Source organism: Pseudorca crassidens, chromosome 8, assembly GCF_039906515.1.
Source record: "Pseudorca crassidens isolate mPseCra1 chromosome 8, mPseCra1.hap1, whole genome shotgun sequence".
In the NCBI taxonomy this organism is placed as follows: Eukaryota; Metazoa; Chordata; class Mammalia; order Artiodactyla; family Delphinidae; genus Pseudorca; species Pseudorca crassidens.
The window spans coordinates 38,453,014-38,475,938 of NC_090303.1; the positions used below are offsets into that span (position 1 = coordinate 38,453,014).

Below are 22,925 nucleotides of genomic sequence, written 5' to 3' on the forward strand. Positions count from 1 at the left end.
GTCCGCCTGCCGATGCAGGGGACACGGGTTCGTGCTCCGGTCCAGGAAGATCCCACATGCCGCAGAGCGGCTGGGCCCGTGAGCCATGGTCGCTGGGCCTGCGCGTCCGGAGCCTGTGCTCCGCAATGGGAGAGGCAACAACAGTGAGAGGCCCACATATCGGAAAAAAAAAAGATAAGAAGAAATTTTAATTTCTATGGCATGTTATAGTTTTCAATGCCTTCTTCATTTCGTTCATCTCAGTTTCATCCAGGAAATTTTGCTGTAGGAGATAATGCTCACTGTTCACTGAATAATAATTTATTGTAATATTTTGTCAAGATGGGCATTAAAGAGCTGAACCTTACTCTAAAGAGTACTGAAAACAAATTGGAAACACTGTCCTCTCCTTCGGAGGATAGTATTGTTTAGACAGACCTGGCATCACAGCCCATTGCTTCCCTTGGCAAGTCACTAGTTTCAGGTTCCACATCAGTAAAAAGGGAGCAATGATAACCTTTGTCTCACAAAAGCAGTTGTGAGACCTGAAAGAATTATTGATATATGCATGTAATACTGAGCCTGACATGCAATAGAGTACTGTAATAGAGTGAAAGTGGCCCTCCTCCTTGATTCAGTGACCCACCCCACCATGCAATAACTCCTCTGTTCACCCTGGTCAATCACAAGTTGTTAAACTAGGCCAGGTTTCCATCTTTGGGTATGATCTAGTAAAGTGACTAGAAATGTAGGTGCTCATCAGAATAAGCATTTCCAAGGTCTCACCTCAGATTCTGACTCAGCTTTTGCACCTGATGCAATCTGCACCCACAAATGATTGTGATGTGTAGCCTGGCTGAGAACTATTAATTTAGGTTATGTGCTGAGAGGGAGCTGGACATGCTTTTTACCTGCCACACCTCCAGTGTATCAGGACAAAGCTGCCTTTGCCTTTATTACTACGTGGGCTCTCTTTGCTTCTACTTGCAGTGGAATCAAGCTGGACTATGCTGGGCAATGGCAAAGGTCAAAGTCCCCTTCCCTTCCCCACTCTGTCTGATTTTCCCCACCTGTTGGTAGTTTTGTCCACTGTTTTCTGGCCTGACATTTACTTATGCTCTTCAGAGGATTTGAAAATGGAGAGCAGTTGCCCACAAGACAGGACTCTTAATTCAGTTCCTGTCCCAAGATATGAAGAAGCAATTTATTGCTCAAATGTGGCACAGATGATTTCAAAAGAGAGGCCTAATTCACACCAACGACGTTGTTGAAGCAGGACCCCACGTCCATATGAACAAAATCCGGCAAAATACGTCTCCACTAGTGTTACCACTCGGGGTGTGGTTTGTTTATTAAAAACTGACACCTAGGTAGTCATTTGGTTGAAACAAGTTTGTGCATCTCTAGTTGATATCGGGCCCTTTGGCTCCATTTCCAAGATAGTGGTAGGTTTAATGTTCAGAAATTCCCAGTTGACCAAGTCTATAGCCGTAGGTAGAGGAAAGAGCCCAAATCATTTTGTAGACATGGCTCTTTAATAGAATAAATGGCCATAACAAATATTAATACTTGGAGCTTCCAATTTTCAGTTTGGGGGTAATAGAAGCCACCTTCCAAATTGTTCATAGACTTTCAAAGGAGTTGTGTTGGTCCTCTCCATTATTGCAAATACTGTATTTTCTCATATTTTTAGTTTTACTGAATTTTAAATTAAGACTATCATGTGAAATAGTTTTAACTCTGATTAAAGTTAAATAAATTTAATGCTTATGATTACAATTAAAAAATAGAAAGAATATTCAGATAATGAAGAACCCTCATCACCAACATTTTGCTCTCTAATAAAGTGCTAGTCCAAATGGTATGATTACAAGTGAGACTAAAGGATTGTCACCTTTCGGAAATCAGTTCTTGGCCTGTCACTTGGGGTATCTACAACAGTAGGGGCTTCAGTAACAGAAATAATTTCTTAGGTATATATTCACTTTGCTAATATTTCATCCCTAGTTTTGGCTTTTATGATGGCAAAAAAGAGGGTCTGGATAGTTATTGATAACTTCTAGTGAATAACTTGTAGAAACAAATGATCTGAAAGAGCAGAGAGGGCTGTACAAATCATGCTGTATTTCTTCAGTCTCTTCCTCTTTTGGCAGGAAAGCAAGGGAATGACCCTTTGAATCCTTTGCCCTGACCTGGCCAGGAATCTATGAAATCTGTATTGTTTGAGTAGATGTTCTGATCCAAAGACATGCAAATCTCCACAAGTGGGTGATTGGTGGCTGCAGAAGACTCTGCAAAGATGGGCCATTAATAATTCCTCCATGCCCCATAAGTACACGCCACTTCTCGCATAAAAAGGTGTGGAGCCATTTTCCCTCCTCTTGAGCTGGACTTTGGGCTGGACTTGTGACTTCTTTTGACCAATATAGTGAGACAGAAGTATTGCTGTGCCAATTCTGGGCATAGAACTTAAGAGGCCTGGTAGAATCTACTTTTGCTCTTTTGGAACCCATTCACTATATAAAGAAGGCCAGGCTATCTTGTTGGAGAAAGATCATGTGGAAGTTAACTGAGATACATCAGCCAATAGCCAAGCACCAAGACCCTAGCGGTATGAATGAGTCCATCTTGGATTCATTTCCAGGTCCAGTTGAACTACCCTGGTCAACCTCAAACAAAAGAGAGATGAGCGGTCTTCATTCAGTACTGCCCAAATTCCTGATCTATAGAATTGTGAGCAATAAAATGGTATTATTTTAAGACACTAAATTTTGGAATGGTTTGTTATACACAATAGACAACCGAGAAAAATTGTAAAACGATACAGTTCTTGTTCTTTAGAGCTTATTGTGGTTTAGCAATTACATAGCACACTTATCTTTGACCATCCATTCAAAAATAAAGAATAGTAAGTGGATTGTTTTTAAGGTTAGACTCGCGCTGGCCTCGTGTACGGTGACTTCTTGCTATTATCTCTGGCCTTAGGAATTTTTAAGGTTAGAATATCGTGCCTTTAAATCATGATTCTGATATTTACTTAAATGGAAATGCCTGAAACAACTGTTATTAGTTGTTATTTCCCAGGATAAATGAGACAGTTGTATTTTCATCACTTTGAGAGCCAGGTTTAATAGGGGCAGGAAGGCCTTAGTCATATAACTTGACCAAACCCAGACCTAGCAGGAGCAGCCAGTGGGCATGGGAAGTAATTCAAGGCCAGGTTATAGAACATCCTAGTGAGACCCAGGTATCATAATTCACAGGACTGACATTTAAAACCAGTTAAGTGGTGACATGGTTTTTTGTGATTAATCCTTTCAGAGAAGTTATCCAGCCAATTAATCAGAGAACAGCCCTCTGGTGATACAAGTCTAGCCAGTCAAACTGGGATCCTGTTCTACTTTACGCCAAAGACGTGGAATTCCAAGCAGGAGACAATCGTAAGACCTGGGTCAATGGGAGTAGAGTTCAGGAGGAAGGTTGCCAGGAGGTGAGTACACCCCATGAATGGTAAAGCAGTTCTTCTAGGCAATGAGACAAATTCAAGGTGCAGCCCTCTCACAGGATGGAGCTACCTGTCCTGGTCAAGGCTGAAAGGGTTAAGCCCATCGGTGAAAGCCACAGATGAACTTGTGGTAAGCAGAGCTGAGAGTGAGATGCCCAACTCAGGAGATAGCAGGGAGAAAGGAAAAAGGACCAGAAGGCGAGAAGCCAGGAGAACCAAAGAGAAACATAATGAAATTTGAAATTTTGCCCAGGACCAGTGTTGGTTAATTTTGTGCATATTTTTGTTATCGTACTATAGTAGTTAATAATCAGATTTTTTAAAAAGTTAAGAGAAAAAAATAACTACTAAGGAAAGATTTGACAAAAGGGAAAGTTTTTTTTCTTTTTAATCTTTTGTCAAGGTCTTGAGTTCTTTTAAGGAATAATGATAGGAGAAGAGGAAGAAAGAGGATAGTCTGTGCAACTTTAAATCAAAACAATTTTTTCTTTTGGGAATAGTTTTCAGCATTCTAATTTTTCTGAAGACTAAGTGTAAATTGGTCTTCATGCATTTAGGTTTATATTCATTGGCACATTGAACATGCTTAATTCATTCATTCTTTCACTTATGTCTTATGCTAGTTAGTGGTAGCCATGGTCACAAATGGAATTAATTTCTAGTTAACTTATTTCTATTCACATACAGCATAAACAACACAGTGACCTTATTTCTTCCTCTCTGCAATCTACCACAATTTACTTCTCCATGAAACATGGTCTTTCCGTCACTACTAAGTGCTTCCTGTCCAAACCAGTTTAGCTTATTGTTCTCCTAACTAGATATTACAGCATCTGCCCAAACTACTCTGTGTTTTCTTCTTCTTCTTTCTTTCTTTTTTTTTGTTTTTTTGGCTACTGAAGTAAGTGTCCCATGCTAAAAAGCAGTGAAGCACTTTTTTTTTTAAACAAAAATTAAAAGTTGTTTATATCTTCATATCCTTTGGATATCACTGAAGAGACTGTATCATCATTGTCTCAGTCTTCTCTCTCTGCTTCATCCATGTCACTTCTTTGCCTCTCTGTACCCTACCCCACCAGAGTCCCTTTTGGTCTGCTTAAGATCAAGACTTGGTACCCTCTTAGGTGAGGCATTATAAGGCAATGATGTCCCACATTCAGACTCTATTGCACAGCTCATATCCTATATTTACTCCGTGCTTGGCAGGGAAGGGGGTGGTGGTTGTGGTAATAATGCCACATTCAAATGTCCACATTCTTCTTTTCTTATTCCTTAGTAAACAGGTATGACTTTGAATTCTCAGGGAGCATTTTCTTCTTAAAGTCTAGGTGTTTTTTTTTTTCTTTTCTTTTCTTTAAATCTTGTTTTAGTAATACGTTGCAGTTAAAATATATAGGAATAACTGCTGGCAAGATCTTTCCTGGCAGAAATGGCAAATCTTCCTTTTCTAGCTGTTGCTCTTCACTGATGATTCTGTATGCTCTTCTCTTCCACAGATTATGAAAACTGGCTACCACCAATTCTAGACTAGTCATTTGTTTCCTAAACAAACCCATCAAAGATATCACCTCTCCCACATTTCTTACGCACAGAGGGCATTCCCCTCTTTTAGTTTCTGGAGGTATGTGTCATCCCTCAGTTGAATCGCACCCTTGAGTTCCATGCTCAGGACAGAGTTCCAGGCAACAATTTCAATTCTGCTTAAGCTGTGGACAAGGACATGGCCTTTGGTGGCTGTCAGAGGTGATGTGTTTTTTAATGACAGGTCTGTAGAAAGATTTCGGGGATAATTCGGTTTTCCAGGTCTCTATCATCTTTTTTTTTTAATTCCTGGCATTTAAACATTTTCCCCTCGTGTTTTCTTCTTTATAAATTAACAAGGAAATAAAACAGACATTTTAATGAATTTCTTATGCAATTTTTATATGGCATGTTTAATATATTACATGCATTTTGCGTTAGGTCTTGAAATTAAATGCATTGGATATAAAGTGAATTGGGGTGTCATTCTTTTGTAATTCAGTGTGTAAGTCTGGTCCGAACTTACATTAGGATCACCTAAGGAAGGCTATTAAAAAATGCAGATTTCTGGGCCTACTCCAGATCTACTGAGGCAAACTTTCTGTCAGAAGGTGTTAGGGGACCATTGATTGAAACCATCCACCTTGGCCAGGAACGATGATGACCACCTGCCTGAGTTGTGTCACAACAGGAGGTCCCAACAGGAACATGGTGTGCCACTGAAAAATAACCAGGAGAATTCGGGAGGGGCCAAAAGAGGGAGGAGATGATCAACCTCCCAGAATTCTTCGCACTGGAATCCACCTTGGCTGAGAGATGCGTGCACCACCAGGAAGGACCCTGAGTCAGACTATGGGCTAAGCAAGATGATTGGCCAGAGACAACCTGGAAACTAACCCCATTACCATAAAATCTGAGACTGAGAGCCACTTGGCAGAGCAGTTCTCTTGGGTTCCCTTACTCTGCTGCTCTCCACCCGGCTGCCCCTTTCCAATAAAGTCTTTTGCTTTGGCAGCACGTCTGTCTCCTCGGACAATTCATTTCCAGGTGTTAGACAAAAGCCCACTCTTGGGCCCTGGAAGGGGTCTTCCTTCCTGAAACAAAGGTGCCAATAATATATCTTCTAAGATTAATATATATTATGTAAATGATTATATTATATAACTATATAAGAACTACTATGTATCTTAACAATGGTCCCCAAATGATTCTTATGAAAAGTTAAACTTTGGTAGCATTAATGAAGTCAAATTTATCATTCAGTCCTAAGGCTATTCACCACTATTTCCCTTTTTAGCTATACAGGAAAAACAAGGTGGACAGTTGAGATGGTTGATAATTAACTTTATAAGAAATACTGAGAGAAAAAAAGATAATATTCTCGTTGCCATGTGGTGTTTAGTTTGAATTATCCACAGAAAAACCTCAATTCGGAGCATTACCTTTCTTATGTATAAAAATGAGTTAAAGGTCAGAGGTTAATAGACTGTCTCACTTACAAAAGATACACAAGAGCAAAACAGGAATTAGAATTCATAGGCTGACAGAAATGCTGGGGCTGGCCCCTGTGGAACCATAATTTATTTTGTTTGGCTCTGAATTGAAGAGTTAAAGGGTAAACCATTAAGCTGTTCATTAGCATTTGTGAGCAACACCCCAACTAACCTCCAGAGATGCTAGTAAAACAGTAAGTGTGGTTGGGGAGGAGGAGAGTGATTGACAGTGCTAATTATACTTGAATTAACCCTTGAAAAATGAACCCAATTTGATCTAAAATTCTCTAATAATGATAATAATAATAAAATCCCCAAGATAAATCTTCCACGGTACACTGACATGTAGAAACAAACCAAACACAGGAATTTTAGGCCTTTCAGATACAAAGACAAGAGCCACTTCCATTTAATGGGTATTTCTATATGCATTAAAAAGTAAAGACTTCCCTGGTGGCGCAGTGGTTAAGAATCCGCCTGCCAATACAGGGGACATGGGTTTCCTGGTCTGGGAAGATCCCACATGCCGCGTTGCAACTAAGCCCGTGCACCACAACTACTGAGCCCGTGCACCACAACTACTGAGCCCATCTGCCACAACTACTGAAGTCCGAGCACCTAGAGCCCGTGCTCCGCAACAAGAGAAGCCACCTTAATGAGAGGCTTGCACACCACAACGAAGAGTAGCCCCCGCTTGCAGCAAATAAAAAGAAAGCCCGCACACAGCAACTGAAGACCCAACGTAGCCATAAATTAAAAAAAAAAAAAGTAACATGGAAACTACATACTTTACCCAAAGTATGCATAATAAGGAATTACTTACATCCATATAAAAAGGCTCAGAAAAAAACTTTGCTTCTCATATTATGATATACAAATACTTTGCTTCTCATATTATGATATATAAATAAAGTCTGTCCTTTTTTTCAATACAAGTCTATATATTAAACATGTTTAACATACGCTATGTAAGATCTACGGGTTCATAGTGAACAAAGTTAATATATTTGTTCTAAGAACAGAACTAAATCAATATAATAAGATTCTGGCTAAATTTTCAAAGTTTAATTATATTAATGATTATATAGAAATTAATATAACAAGACCTTTATTACTATGCTATTTTTGCTCAAGAATAAGGAAATGAAGAATAACTTTAGCTCCACAAGCGAGGTTTAAAGATCAATATTAATAGAAACAATTATTTGATTGCTTTTCTGCCTCTGTAGGTAGACTCATTTATTCATTTATCCACCAATTAGTCAACATGTATTAATAGAATGCATACTATAGGTTAGATACGGGTGGTGGTGCTACAAAGTGAAATGTATTACGATGCCTACTTTTCAACTGAGTCAGTGATCTGACAAATTTCAAGTAGAATGGAGCTAAACGTTGATTATAATATAAAAGGAACAAAAATAAAACTGATAGTGATTTTAATAATAAGATCAAATCAAAAGACAATAAAAGTAGAAAATTTAAATCTTAATTTTGTATGCTTCATTCTGAACTGGGAAAATGGCTAAAAATACTAAATTGGAATATTATAATCTGATAATATTTTCAGTGCTTAAAGACTCCTATTTTATGAATCTTATATTTACTACTGATGGGTGAAGATTGATAAATTAGCAAATATTTAATTATATATACTTCGATTGTCATTCATTCATTCAATCAGTAGCTTATTCAATGAATATTTATTAAACTTCCCTTATAGTCCAGGACCTGGGGACACAACCCAAACCAAAAAAGTAAGGACCCTGCTCTCAAGGAGTTTACATTCCAGGGGCCTAATACAATCTGCTCTGACACTCCAAATACTTTAGTACATTTTCATGGGAAGCACTTACAGCAAAGACAGTAGTAAACAAGGGCATGATACGCTTCAGGCCTGGAATTTTTCAACTTTGGCTGTACTTCTGTGCAAAGGCCATTAGGTGTGCAATCTTACACAAGTTACTTAAACATTTTAACCTTATTTCCGCCTCTGTAAAAGAGGAACAGTAATAGCTGGGTTCTCCTGGAGATTAAATGAGATAATATGCGCCGACTATTCAGCAATTATTAGTATTATCGCTTTGGCTCCATGGTTCCAAAAAAAAGTGCCTGCTCATTAGAATCACCTGGGGATAGCTTTAAACTCTCAGACCACGCACCAGGCCAATTAAACCCAATCTCTGAGGGTGGGACATAGGCGTCAGCATTTTTTGAGCTCCCCAGGTGTTTCCAATTTGCAGAAATTTGGGAACGGCTGCAGTTTGGCTTACTGATATGTCATAATAACATTTGCCCATCCACCTATCTTTACCAGAGATGGAACCAGGATGCCTCATGAGCGAGTGAAAGCCAGATAACTAAGGTGCACATTTTTCTGTCTCATCTCGTGGCTCGCATCCAAATCTCTTCAAATCTCTTCAAGGGGAGAGGGATGGGAGGGAGTCCTGACCCCTGCTGCCTGCGCACAGCTGTTAAGGTTTAAGGAGACCCTTAGGTATATAGGGAGGGCTGACACTTCCACCTGCAGTGACTGCTGGGCCTGCCAGAGGAGAAGCCGAGAGCCGGGAAAACCAGCCCTTCCGGGGCGCTGGGCTCGGGACAGAGGCCGAAGACGCGCCGGGAGGGAAGACCGGCAGCTGGATCGTCCCCTGGGGCCGTACAACGGCCTGGCCCGCGCGGCTCGGGTGGGCGCTGTCTGTGTGCGCGCTTTGCCCTTGCTCGCCCTCCCCGCTGCGACCCCAGCCTAGGGCAGGAGCAGAGCCCAGGCGCAGTGGCTCGGGGCGAGGAGGGCCCGCCCCGCCGCTCGCCGCCATGGAGTCATGGCCGCCTGGCGGCTCTGGGCCCGCGGAGGCTGGGCGTCGCCTGCGCGGCTTGCGCGGCGCCGACTTGGCGGCCTCGGCCTCCTTGCTGAGCGGGGCCGGGGCCGAAGCCGGGTGCAGCGCGCCGGCCGTGGCGGCGGTTTTGCCGGCGGGGGGGAGCGGGGAGAGGATGGGCGTCCCCACCCCGAAGCAGTTCTGCCCCATCCTGGAGAGGCCGCTCATCAGCTACACCCTGCAGGCCCTGGAGAGGTAATGCGGCGCCAAGCGCGCCTTGCGGTCCCCGGCCCCCTGCTCCCCGCCCTCAAGCCCAGGGCAGCCCGCGCGCGGCACCTGCTCCAGTAGCTGCGCTTGCGCTGACACCCGCTCTCGGCGGACCGCGGGGCCGGCCTCCACCCGCTCGGTCATTCCAGTTCGGGCTCCATTCCCGCTAGCCCTTTACGGAAGGGGAGCTCTGGCCCTTTAACAGACAGGCGCGGAGCCTGGGGCTGCCCCACGGAGCCTTTTACTGCTCCAGCCGCCGGCCTGTGGAGCTGCCCTCAAGACTGACTGGGTTAGCGCGGGGGACGTTTAGTTCTAACCCCGGGACCTGTGGGGACTAATGGGAAGCTGGTTTAGGAGTATCTCTGTCCCATATTCTCTCTCACGCTCATTCTTCACTCTCAGCGGCTATCTCCGCGCATGCGTGGATGATGAGTTGCAAATTAGATTAAAATCTAGTTGCAAACTAGATTTTACTTGCCAAGATAGTTTTATGGGCCTTTGGTCATTCTTTTTATCAACTGTTAACAAATATTAACTGAGTATCTGATATGAGACATACTGTGCTAATTACTAGGTACTGAAGGTGGACCGAGAAGCAGGATTTAATCCAAACCTTTCCATGGTGGAAACGGATTTAAGGGCGCTAACTACATGCTGTATCTTCGAAAACGGACTAGCTGGGGAAATGGAAAAGGAATGGGATAAGGAGGACCAGGGGAGTAGTAGTGAGGATCGAAGGAGGTGAAAAGGAAGGGTATGTTATTTTAGCTTGCTTATAGCCGTGTGTAATGGCTGGAGGGATGGGAAGCGGGGGGAGTACAAAGGTCCACATAGGTGGTGTTATGGTGTTGAAACTTATAGAAGCCAGTGTGGAGCTGTGGGAATATGTTTTCACGTGGATTGACATGAACCATTTGCTTTAGGAGGCTTTAATGAAGATGAAGCTAATGAGGTTCTAGTCAAAGGACAGTAGCATGTTATCCAGAAAACAGACCCCTACCTCCCACGCTTTCACACACCCCAGAAGCCAAAGGCCCCAGTTGCTTTGCCTATGGTAATTTTTCCAAATGACACTTCAGAAAGTAAGTGGCAGTGTAAAGACCCATAATCACCTTTGATTCGTGGCTGGTGGTTACATGTGAAACTCATACAAACATTGAAAGAGTTCCAGGTGCTTTTTCGCTTCTGTAGTTTTCCATTTCTCTGAGTAGTTGATTCATGCTACTCCAGTATTCCAGTGTCACAGATATTGTGACAACGTAGCTCATTTATGCAGGTAATATTAGGGGACACAATAGAGCTCGGCCAGCAGGATCTTTATTAAGCATTTAGATGTAAGGGAGTGCAGAAGTTTCTACGTTGAGTTTTCCCTCGTATGGAAAAAAACGCCACAAAACTTCTGTATTTGCAGTTTTGCCTCTTCTGAGGCAGCAGGAGATAGGTGGATATTAAAAAATATCAATTTTAAAGTACAAGAATGTTCTGGAAAGGCCTTGTTGATGTAAACTAAGATGGAACACTTCTGTTTTTACTTAATTTTATCACAGCGGTAATAAAATCCTAATAGCAGTAGTAACTAATCAAAACCTCCATTTTGAAATACTTCCGGGATCATTCTTTGTAAACTATTACAATGCCTGAAGAATTTATGGAATATGGTTATTTTGGAGGATGTCTCAGGAAATCCTCGGAAACCTTGTATCACAGGGATGTATATACGGGTGCTTCTTAGCCATTTGCCAAATGTAAGCCCTTCTATTGGTAAAAGATGAGCTCCGTAGACTGCTGATAGTTTTCCTAGAGTGTGGTGCTAAAAGGCCTAGGTCATTTCATCCCGAAAGATAAATTATGGAAGTTCCTGTCTTTTGGAACTGAGAGTCAATGTAAAGAACTAATGAGGATTTAGAAGGAGGTTACCCCTGAAGTTTGGCCCCCAAATGGGATAGGGAAATGCAAAAAAACATGACTAGTTTGGTTTTCAGTTAATGCCATGTGAACATTTATTTCTCCTCATTGACTTACCTACGCAAAGCAAGTAAAAATGTATAGCCATACAAAGGAAACATGAAAGCAAAAGGAGGTGGGGCAGATAAGAGAACAATAAAGCTCTAGAAGAAAGGAGGTAGGGGAGTGGTAACCAGTCAGTTTTAACAGGCTCAAGGAAGCAGAAACGTGAGCCTTGAGGTAGAAGAGCTGTGATGGAAGCAAGTTGATTGCAGTCATAGAACCTTGGAAAGGCTCAGGAGTTAAAAGTACTAATTAAGGTAGGGTAGACAGAGAACAACTGTCTACAGCTGTAAAGGCAACTAGTTGAAACCTTCAAAAAAAAAAACAGGCTCCCAGATCCCTGTCAGAACACTGGAGGCTTAGCCTCAGGCTCAGAACCAGCACAGCCAATGGCAGAGTGAAGTGCTCCATGGCCATAGAGAAATTAAGAGGCACATTCTCATTTTCGAATGAGATGCTTAGCACTTCAGGTAGACTCAAGGAAGTACTTTACTTTTCAAACGTGCTATGCATTAAAGCACCTGTCTTTGCATAACTGAGAAGTTGGAGGAGACATTGAGAGGTTTGTCTTGTGAATTGTCTGGGACTTCATATTGTTTTTCTGCTTTAGTTGAAATTGGAAAAATACACATTTTTCTAGTTTAGCCACAGTTTACTTGTGTGCCGTTGAAATTTCTTAAACTAATTATCAGATGAAATGAGATTTAAAAGAATCTCTGAACCCTCAAATATTAAACATGTTGGCTAAAGGCTTTCGCTGGACCAATGGAGGCTCAAAGTCCGTCTGAACTAGTTGTGTGTGGGTATATATTACAATTAACTTTTATATGTGTAGAAGAATATATATGTTTATATGTTCACAAAGTATATTGAGATTATGCACTTTGTTCAGATCTGTGCATTACAGGCGTTATACTGAAAGGATCAAGTGTGACTAATTTGTAGGTTGTAGTAAGAACAGGTCTTCAGAAGATGACTAAAAACATTTCTAGGAGTTTTAAAGTTTCATTTTGGCCTTTTAGGGGGAATTAAAATATAAATTGAACCACAGATTATAACTTGAAGAGAAATTTGATTTTTCTTATTTTGTTAACAAGGAACTGAGGTCAAGGGTATTAATCCTTCTCATAACGATTTATGACCTGAGTTTGCAAAAGGAAGCGTTGCTCTAAGAAATCATGTGGCAGTGGTATTATTGGCAGGGGCCTAAAGCTCTGACAGTTCGGTTGTAAGATCTACTCGCAGTCGATCAACTGATATCTAAATTTTACTGGTTAAAAAAAAAAAAAGTATTCCCAGGTCTGAAATAGGAAGTAAAAATTCCTGCTGGCAGTCTAATTTCTGGCTTCAAATTTCTAGGGAAAGAAAGTGTTATTAAGGAGAGCTGGTTAACCTGGAATAGCTAAATAGACTCAAACGACAGCTACAATGAAAGCAAGTCACAGAGGCACACTTTGGCCATGCTTATTCAGACTCCTGGTGGCTGTGGACTAGGTGGGAATTTCCCTGACAATAGATTTGAACAAAGTCAGGCACAGCCCTCTCCATAGCTCAGGAGGCTTCTTGAGTTCTTGAGGACACTGCTTAAGATGTTTCTTGATAAGGTTCCATGCTCATCAAAACCTGTTATTATAAATTGGCTTCCCATAGAAATCTTTTATAGGAAGAAAATATGCTGTTGCATTGGTAAAGAACTTTGTGGACGTTGTGATAGTAATGTGTATCGTTGTATATTAATATGTTGGCATTCAAATTCATGTTTCGGAGCCTTTTTAGTTTGGTTAATGTGAGTTAGGCTCCTCGAGTCTGATAAATCCAGATGAAAAATTCATTTTGTCAATTTGTATGTTCTGGAAACCATGGATTTTGTGGTTGAGACTGGGTGGCTTTCTTATTATTTGGAAAAATCGATGAAAGTCCATTTTTAGTAACTGTTAAAGACTCCATGGTGTTTTTCAGTGGATTAACTTCTGGCTTATTTGATCTTCTGAAAGTTTTCTTTTAATATTTTTTGTGTACTTAAAATTGTTCTGTCCTACTGTGTTTCTGAAAACCACTGCAAATTCTGTTAGAACAAGAGAATAGAAAGCATAAATGTTAATCGAAATGAGCAATATTGATTGCTTGAATTAAGCTGAAAGTAGGAATAGAGTAGGGAAGACAGGAGAAATATTTAGAAGATAGGAATTGGCAGTTTTTAGTGATTAATTATACTAAGGATTCAGAAAAAGAGATGAATTTAGGATGCTTTTGAGTGATTGCTTAGATATATGAATTTGACTTAAACATTTTGTCTGGATGCTTCATTAATAAAAGGGTTAAGTCTGAGTCAAGGGAGGGAAGAGGCTTGTATTGTAGAAGAAATAGAGTGGGACTGTGTTTTGCACAGGTCAGATGATTGGAGATTTCAGTTCCCATTGGCACCCCTGTGGCTACTGTGAGACAAGAGAGAAGACCAGGACTGGTAGTCTGGGCTTGACCAGTGGAAGCCTTCATGGGCCATATTAAAGAGACTTGACATTGTCAAGGCAGTCAGGGGCCAGCCCCTTCACACCAATTCGGTATTTTCCTTCTAAAATGTCAGGGTGTTTATGGAGAAGGAGGGATCTATAAATTATGGCCACAGTACAATCCCGAGGCCTAATTTCCATGACAACTGTCATGTAAGTGAGCCATAGCTGTCACTGTCTCTTGGGGCCAAACTTCTGCAGCCTGGGTGAGAGCAGTTAAGGAGTGTTAACAGCGCCTGATTTTTCCATCTGTTTTTATTTATTTATTTTAAATATTTATTTATTTGGCTGCGCCGGATCTGTAGTTGCGGCGTGCGGGATCTAGTTTCCTGACCAGGGATCGAACCCGGGCCCCCTGCATTGGGAGTGTGGAGTCTTAACCGCTGGACCACCAGGGAAGTCCCTGCATCTGTTTTTTAAAAGCATTTGTTTAAATCTACTTTCAACTGATCTTGTTAAACTGAGCACAATATACTTGTAAGTAATGTTTATTTTTTAAATATAATGCACATATTAATAGAAATATATTTAAACATAATCTTAAAATATTCTGGGAGAAGATTACATCTAAGATACTGTATTTTTTCCTCAAATTGTCGGTAGGTGTAATGGAGCTTGAGGTTAGGTTTGTATTTGCCTATGGAATGTGCTAGGAAGGAAATACTCAGAACTTGATAAAATCCAGCTACAGGGGGTTCAGTGTGGACTTGCCTTCAGCTAAGGAGGTCGACCAGATTCATTTATTCAGCAAATATTTGTTCACTAGGCACTGTGTGAGGTACTTAAGGCCTTTCTTAGTGCCATGATTCTACATATTAAATTTTAATACCGTAAAAGGCTTTTAATTCTATAACTAGAAAAGTATGTGACTAAATCCTTCGAAACACAAACAGTACTTAAAAAGGCTTGCAAGTGCTGAATGTATGCTTGGTTACTGAACAAAATAGCATAACAAGCCCATTATCTCTTAAGAGTTGTGTAAGACAGCTTTCCGAACTTTTTTATTGTGACCTGTTATGAGAATTAGATTTTGCTCATGACTCAGTGACACATACTTAACTACATCCAACATATTTGAAAGAGAATTTCATGAAAACAATCTGTCCTTACTATTTGCTATACATTAGAATTTTACTATTGTATTAATTTCTATTGACTCAACACTGTTAATCTTAACTTACAAAATTGATTTGATGATACTCTAATGGGTCCTGAAATCTGCAGTTTGAGAAACACTTGTTTAAATCATTTTTCTATTTAGAGCCTCATAAAATTGTTTGAGAAGTCTTAGGCCACGAGTATATCTGTCTAATCTATATCTACATTTTTGGACTGCTTTCTGTTTGATGGAACATAGGTAATCACTTTGTAGATATTTTAAGGCATTCCAGTAAAATTGGGATTGACCTTTGAGAGTTCATTAACTCAGATGTTTGAATGACTACTGTCAAGCAATGTCCTATCTTTCTCCCTCTTCATTATTCTATATTTTAACATTTAATTTCATGTAAGTTTTGGTCAAAAAAGCAACATGTCTTTAAAAGTTGCTTTTAGCTTATTTTTTCTGATAGAATTGACTGTGGAAAGTAAAAGGTGATAGGTTAGGGCACAGGTAAAGCTCTTGCCTTAGAAAAAAATCCTGTCCACTGATATAGTTGAACATGTACTTGAAACTTCTCTATTTAAAAAAAAGAAAACTTAGTGTGATGTCCTATTAATAAAGTGTGATGTCCTATTAATAAACTAAATAGATTTGATTACTTTTACACTTTCCTATAAACTCAAGAGCACATTTTATTTCTAATTGTTTAAGCTTCCTCTTATCTATTCACTGATTTATTTAACAGATTCTTCTTTTTTTTAAATTTATTTTTATTTATTTATTTATTGGCTACGTTGGGTCTTCGTTGTTCTGCGCGGGCTTTCTCTAGTTGCGGTGAGCAGGGGCCACTCTTCATTGCCGTGTGCGGCCTTCTCATTGCAGTGGCTTCTTTTGTTGCAGATCATGAGCTCTAGGTGCACGGGCTTCAGTAGTTGTGGCACGTGGACTCAGTAGTTGTGGCTCACAAGCTCTAGAGCTTAGGCTTAGTAGTTGTGGCACACGGGCTTAGTTGCTCCGTGGCATGTGGGATCTTCCCGGACCAGGGCTCGAACCCGTGTCCCCTGCATTGGCAGGCGGATTCTTAACCACTGCGGCACCAGGAAAGTCCAACAGATACTTCTTGATACATAGTCTGCTGGTGTTTGTTATTGGATTACCAGTGACTAGTATAATGTCTGGCAAATGACAGATGCTTACTGGATGTTTTCTGAATGACTAAATGAACCCATGAATGAAGGAATACTTATGCTTAAATTGTAAGAAATAAACTTGACCATGTTTTGACCACAAATGCAGCATTATTGTTCAAAATAAATGGATTGCTGGGGACATGATGATCCAGACGTGATTTTTTTTTCTCATGGATTTTATGACCTCTCAGTGTTAGTGCTTTTACAGAGGTTTATAGTGTGAGCTCCAAAGTCAGAGTGGGGTATACCCAGGTCCTTTCGTTTCCTAGCTGTATAATCATGGGCAGGTCACTGCCTCTGTGCCATCTGTGAAATGGAGATAATAGTGATTTCTTTCAGGGCCGATATGACTATTAAGTGAAATATTACAGACACATGCTCCAAACAGTACATGGCACTTAGCCAACAATCAATACATCTTAGTTACTATTGCTACTATTAATATTACTGAAAGCTCAGTATATACCAAGCCCTGGGATATAGTCTTTGCTTTTTGTGGGTTGGCATGCTAGTGAGGGAGGTAAAAATGAAACAGTACAATGCTTGATAAGACTCTCCAGCGATAAGAGTGCTCTGGGAGCTGAGAGCAGAGATGCCTCACCCAGAATGTCAAGGAAAGCTTGCTGGAGGAAGCCACATCTGAACTGACAGCTGAAGAACAGTAGGACTCAGCCAGGAGTGGGTGGGGGTGGAGGAATTATGAGGATGGGGGATAATGTTGAGAGGCAGAGGAAGCAGCATAAGCGGAGACCTGGATGTGAGACAATGTGGCGATCACAGAAAGAGGGGCATGGCAGAGACCAAGTGGTGCAGGGAGAAGAAGGCCGAGATCAGGTCCTGCTCAAGAGGCAGCAGGGGATGGCCTAAGGTTTACACTTGAGGGAAGTCATCTAGAAGTGGTAGGGTGGATTGCGTTGATTAAGTGAGAAGGAGGAGACGAGCTGAGAGGCTATTGCAGAAATAATGGGAGAGATGGCTGCCTGGGTCACAGCTGTGCCAGTGGAGACAGAACCTTGGGAAACCTTACATCTAGGGGGCACTGAGGAACTGTCACTTGCTAAGGACTTGGTTAAGCACAGTATACGTTTTAAACCATGTAAATAGAGTAAGTTCTAGCAGTGTTAAATTTGCAATGATAGAAGTGGGGGATGGATGGATTTTACAAAGCAAAGAGCAACCTACACTTAGTCATATTCCAGAATCCTTATTGCCTCTTCACATAACTACATATTTTCTGGTCTGGTATTCTGTGAGTGGTGTTGCTTTGCTTTGCTTATGATGAATATTCCCCCAAGATGTCAGACAAAACATAAGTAATCCCAGTCATCCTTGGAGGCTTAGAATCTAGAAATCAGAGGAAAGAGTCAAACTTATTGAAACAAAACAGTCAGCAAACAATATATTGCAGAGGGAAGGCATTTTCATTGATTTTCATTCTCTCTTCAGGTTGATGAGGAGAGCTTTCTGTTTTCATAATCCTTCAAACTTTGCTATGTTGTAAGATCCTGGTAGATGAGACAGACCAAAATCATTTATTGATAAAACAAATAATTATCGAGTACCTACTAGGCGTAAAGCAATGGGCAAAACTGATACTGTCCTTGCCATCATGGAGCCTACATTCTAGAAGATGGAATGTTGTATTTTGATGAAAAATGGTAAAAATATTTTTTTCAAGTATTTTTTGGCATCAGATGACAGTATAGGAAGATAAAGTACGATGTATTTGGGTATCATATCCTTCTGATGTTTCCCATATGAGATAGTATAGAGTGTGAGGATTACATGAGTTAGAATATGACTAATGCTTAAGACTTAGCAAGTTAATCGATGTTAGCTGTTTCATATTAAGTGATAAATTATTTATTTTGCCAGTTTTTTCTTACTGACTCAGGAGGATTATTACCTCTGACTCAGGAAGATTACCATCTCTTAAATCTTATCCACAAGCACCATCTGATAGACAGGCTACCATCATTGTCTCGCTCGGACTTCAGCAGCAGCTTCCTACCTGGTCTGTCTGCGTGCTTTCTCTACCCAATCTGTTCTCCATCTTGCACCAGAGTAAAGTTTATGCTCTAAAATTAGAAGCTGCAATCACTCCTGTAAACATTTCCATGGAACTAAGTAGCTTAAAGCAACATAAATACATTCTTAAGCTTTTTGATGTCAGAAGTCAAAAAATCATTTTCACTAGGCGAAAATAAAGGTGTTAGCAGTGCTGTGTTCCTTTTGGAGGCTCTTGGGACAATCCATTTACTTGCCAGATGGCAATCCATTTACTCTCTCAGGTTCTGGAGGTCACCTGCATTCTGGGACTTATGGTCCTGTGTCATAATGAGTGCTGCATTTGTTACCACTCTTCCCCCTCGACTCACTTGCTTTTCTTTCACTGTTAAGGGCTCTTGTGATTATATTGGACCGACCCAGATAGCCCAGGATGATCTCCAACTCAAGATCCTTAACTTAATTACATATAGAAAATTCTTTTGATAGGTAGGGTTACATACATATTCACAGGTTTTGGGAATTAGGTCATGGACATCATTTGGGGGTTATTATTCTGCCTACCACAGTTCCCCTTATGTCATTGAACAGCATAGAATACTGGGGGAGGTGAGTATTAATTTGAGTGTAAATGTCCTGCATAAAGCTTTTCTCTAGATTCCTTTTATTTATTTATTTTTTTTGCGGTACGCGGGCCTCTCCGTGCTGTGGCCTCTCCCGTTGCGGAGCACAGGCTCCGGACGCGCAGGCTCAGCGGCCATGGCTCACGGGCCCAGCTGTTCCACGGCATGTGGAATCTTCCCGGACCAGGGCATGAACCCGTGTCCCCTGCATCGGCAGGCGGACTCTCAACCACTGCGCCACCAGGGGAAGCCCTAGATTCCTATTTTTTCAGATTAAAGACTAGAACCCCTAATATGGCCTTGGAGGTCTCCATGGCCTAGCCCAGCCCATCACTTGTCTGGTCCTCCAGCCTCTTCATGGGCTCTTCTCTGTGCTTAAAGAACTCCCCTCCATTTCCTCCTAGTTTCTCAGAACCTTGCTACGGCCTCTGCTTAAACCATCCCTTTCTCTCTCCCTCCAAAGCCTTTTGCCTATTTTCCTGCCTTCTGCCACTTGAAGAGAAAATTCTGCTTCCTTAGGGAACATTATCTTGGCCTTCTCTGTGCTGGTCAGATATTGTGCTGCATGCGATCCTGGAGCCTGGACCTCTCCCTCACAGCACTTTATTGCAGCTTGGAGTTGTTGGTGTTCTCTTTTTTATCTGTAAGCGCTGTGAAAGCAGTAACTATTTCCATTGTATACTCAATTCTGATCATTTATTCAGTGCTCAATAAATATTTGTTAGAGGAATGGACTTAAAATGAAAGGAGGGTGTGCCCTCAAGTTTTGGTTGTGTGCCTCAGTGTAGTGCTGTCGTAGCCACAGGCAGAATGGGGTTTTGGGTTATAGGAAGGGTTTGTTCAATAGGAGAAGGTAGGAGATGGTTAATTATTGAGTGAAGCAACCCAGTGGTTTTCATTTATCGATAGTTAATTTCATAATTCAGTAATTTTCAGACCCTTCTTTCATCTCTTTAAAAGTGAGTACAAGACTTAACTGTCTAGCATGAACATGTAGGATCTCAGAGGCTAAGAATGCCATTAAATTTTAAAGTGGCCTTTAATCAGAGTTGATATCATGGGCCAGAGGCTGTTTTCCTGGCTTGGGCCCATCAGCTGAGGAACTTTGAGTGTATAATCATGTTAGCCTCTGTTAACACTGGTCTTCAAGAGAATTCTCAACTTTACTGCAGCCACTGCCACTCAGCGCTGTGGACTGTTAGCATCTGTATGTCAGTAGGTCTAAGAGTGTTTCAGAACAGTGAAGAATTGCTTTGTTTTGTATCTGACTCAACAGATGAATTCCTTTAATTTTATATTTCATTAAAATATGAGTTTTCTCTTTTGTTTGAGCCTGATTTACACTTATACAAACTTAATTAGCATAATTTCCCTATTTAAGCTAAAACATTTCACCTTGATGTAGGCAAAGTTTAGTTCAGCTATCCAGCTTTGTTGCCAAATCAATGGATTTCTTGAAAGAGACAGAACTTGTGGAATTCATAAGTGCTTTGGGTTGTTCCTATTTAACGGAGAGAATTATTTGGGGAAAAAAAAGCAATTTAAAAGCATAATCTTAAATTTTTTCTCTCAGTCTACTGATGAATATACTAATTATTTAAATTTAAGAAATCTGTGATACATATCTATACCTAATCTATGCTTTGCAATATAGGTACTTTCACACTATGTATTGAAAAATACTACTTCTATTTATATTCATGTTTCTATAGTATGAGAAATTCAAATTCTTAATCAACCCCTTTACTAGACATGATTTAAAATGCATAACATTGACTTAGTTCGTAGCTTTCCATTTTTAATGTCCCTATGAAGATGTATTAGTAGTAATTAGTAACTCAGTTTTGTTACTAGATTAACTTTAGTTGTTTAAGAATCAATTGATACGAAATGTGTGCATACTTTCCTTATAGAGTATCTTGGATAAAGGACATTGTTGTGGCAGTAACTGGAGAGAACATGGAAGCAATGAAGTGTATTATTCAGAGGTACCAGCATAAAGGCATCTCTCTGGTTGAATCTGGAGTGACCCGCCACAGGTCAATTTTCAATGGACTAAAAGCACTGGCAGAGGATCAGCCCAACTGTAGACTCTCAAAGCCAGAAGTAGTGATTATCCATGATGCTGTGAGACCATTTGTGGAGGAAGATGTCCTCCTTAAAGTTGTCACAGCTGCTAAGGAACATGGGGTAAGTATTGAAATACTTCTGAGAATGGATAAAAGGGGCAAACGCTATAGCACATATTCATTTGCTGGATTTTGATGGAATTGTATTCAGTATTTAAATGTCAAGTTAATGAAAATGGGCAAGATGACAAAACGTTATGCTAATTTGTTTTAGGAAGTTTATATTATTATAGATTGTGAGACTGTTCTGGAATTTCTTTTGCTAGGTAGTCATTTATCATAATGTAATATGAGCTATTTGGAGAAGAATGCAGTAATGCCATTAGAGTATGCATATGAATGGATGGACCTTAGCTGCATATTTAATTTCATTCCTTTACCTAAAAATGCTGAAGAGGGACTTCCCTGACAGTCCAGTGGTTGGGACTCCGCGCTTCCAGTGCAGGGGGTGCAGGTTCGATCCCTGGTCGGGGAAGTAGGATCCCACATGCTGCGGCATGACAAAAAAAGAAAAAAAAGCCTAAGAATCTTGTAAGAGTCTAGGAGCTATGTGACTTAAAGCAAAAAAACCCAAACAAACCTGGCTCATTTCACCCAATTTTTGTTTTAATTTTTTAGAAGTGGTTTATTTTTTTAGCACAAACAGCCAGGCAAGATTTTCACACCCCTTAAAGTGAGTAATCTTAGGATGACAGAATTCTGTGTTCACTTCTCTTTCACCAAAATAAACACAGGATAGCAAAAGATCTGTTGTAATCTTTGGAACATATTTGTGTTTTTTTAAATTACTGAGTAAAATCCTGTAAATGACATAATAGATACTAAACTGAAGTTTGCAGTTTAAATTTGAGACTTAGTGAAAATTTATGGCCCAGACTTAGTATAGTATAATAGAAATAGGTTGTAGGGGCTTCCCTGGTGGCGCAGTGGTTGAGAGTCCGCCTGCCGATGCAGGGGACACGTGTTCGTGCCCCGGTCCGGGAAGATCCCACATGCCGCGGAGCGGCCGGGCCCGTGAGCTATGGCCGCTGAGCCTGCGCATTCGGAGCCTGTGCTCTGCAACGGGAGAGGCCACAACAGTGAGAGGCCCGCGTACCGCAAAAAAAAAAAAAAAAAGGCTGTAGAGTTGGACAGACTGAGGCCCAATTCTGTTTTTCTAATTATTAGTAGTATAATATGTTCAACTTTCTCAACTTCTTTGAGCTTATTTTCCTTTTAAAAATATAGATGCTAACTTGTAAGGTTGTTTTTAGGATTGGAAATTGTATATATGTTAACTACATAGTAAAGTGCTAAGTATTTAAAGTGGTATTACTGTAAGAATAATTATAATACCTCAGATAATATTTTGTTTCAAAGATTGTAGACCAATGGAAGGAGTCATCTAAGCCTTCCTAGCCATCTGGGTTTCCAGGAAGTTATAAAATACTCAACTGGGAAAGATAGCCTGATTTCTATTTAGTTATCTGTATGTATTTGGAGTTTCACGTTCAGGAAATTGCTCCTAATTTCATCTCTCTACAACATGAATTTCTTTTACATTTAGACCTATGTAAGAATTCCACAGATAAAATGAAACATTCTTCTTACTTTTAATATAACTTCTAAGTGGTATTTTGATATAGTGAAAATTGTGGCTCAGGAACACTAGTGACCACAAAACTTTCTCAAGGCTCCTGTGTTTTTTGTGACATCTTCCTCTTTTCTAGGCTCCTAGATTGTGGAAGAGACAATGTGGCCAGGTGCAAGGGTGATGAGGAGGAATAAAAGAAGAAA

At 40.5% G+C, this 22,925-nt stretch overlaps 1 protein-coding gene across 1 annotated transcript in view; it reads left to right on the forward strand.

The window, feature by feature from the left end:
• Positions 1 to 9,221: 9,221 nt before the first annotated feature.
• The window catches only part of CRPPA (CDP-L-ribitol pyrophosphorylase A), a 378,873-nt gene continuing 365,169 nt past the window's right edge, over positions 9,222 to 22,925 (forward strand). Inside the window, exons 1-2 of the mRNA XM_067746235.1 lie at positions 9,222 to 9,569; positions 20,934 to 21,210. Of these exons, the coding sequence (XP_067602336.1) occupies positions 9,313 to 9,569; positions 20,934 to 21,210 (534 nt within the window). The 5' untranslated portion in view covers positions 9,222 to 9,312. The remainder of the gene's footprint in view (positions 9,570 to 20,933; positions 21,211 to 22,925) is intronic.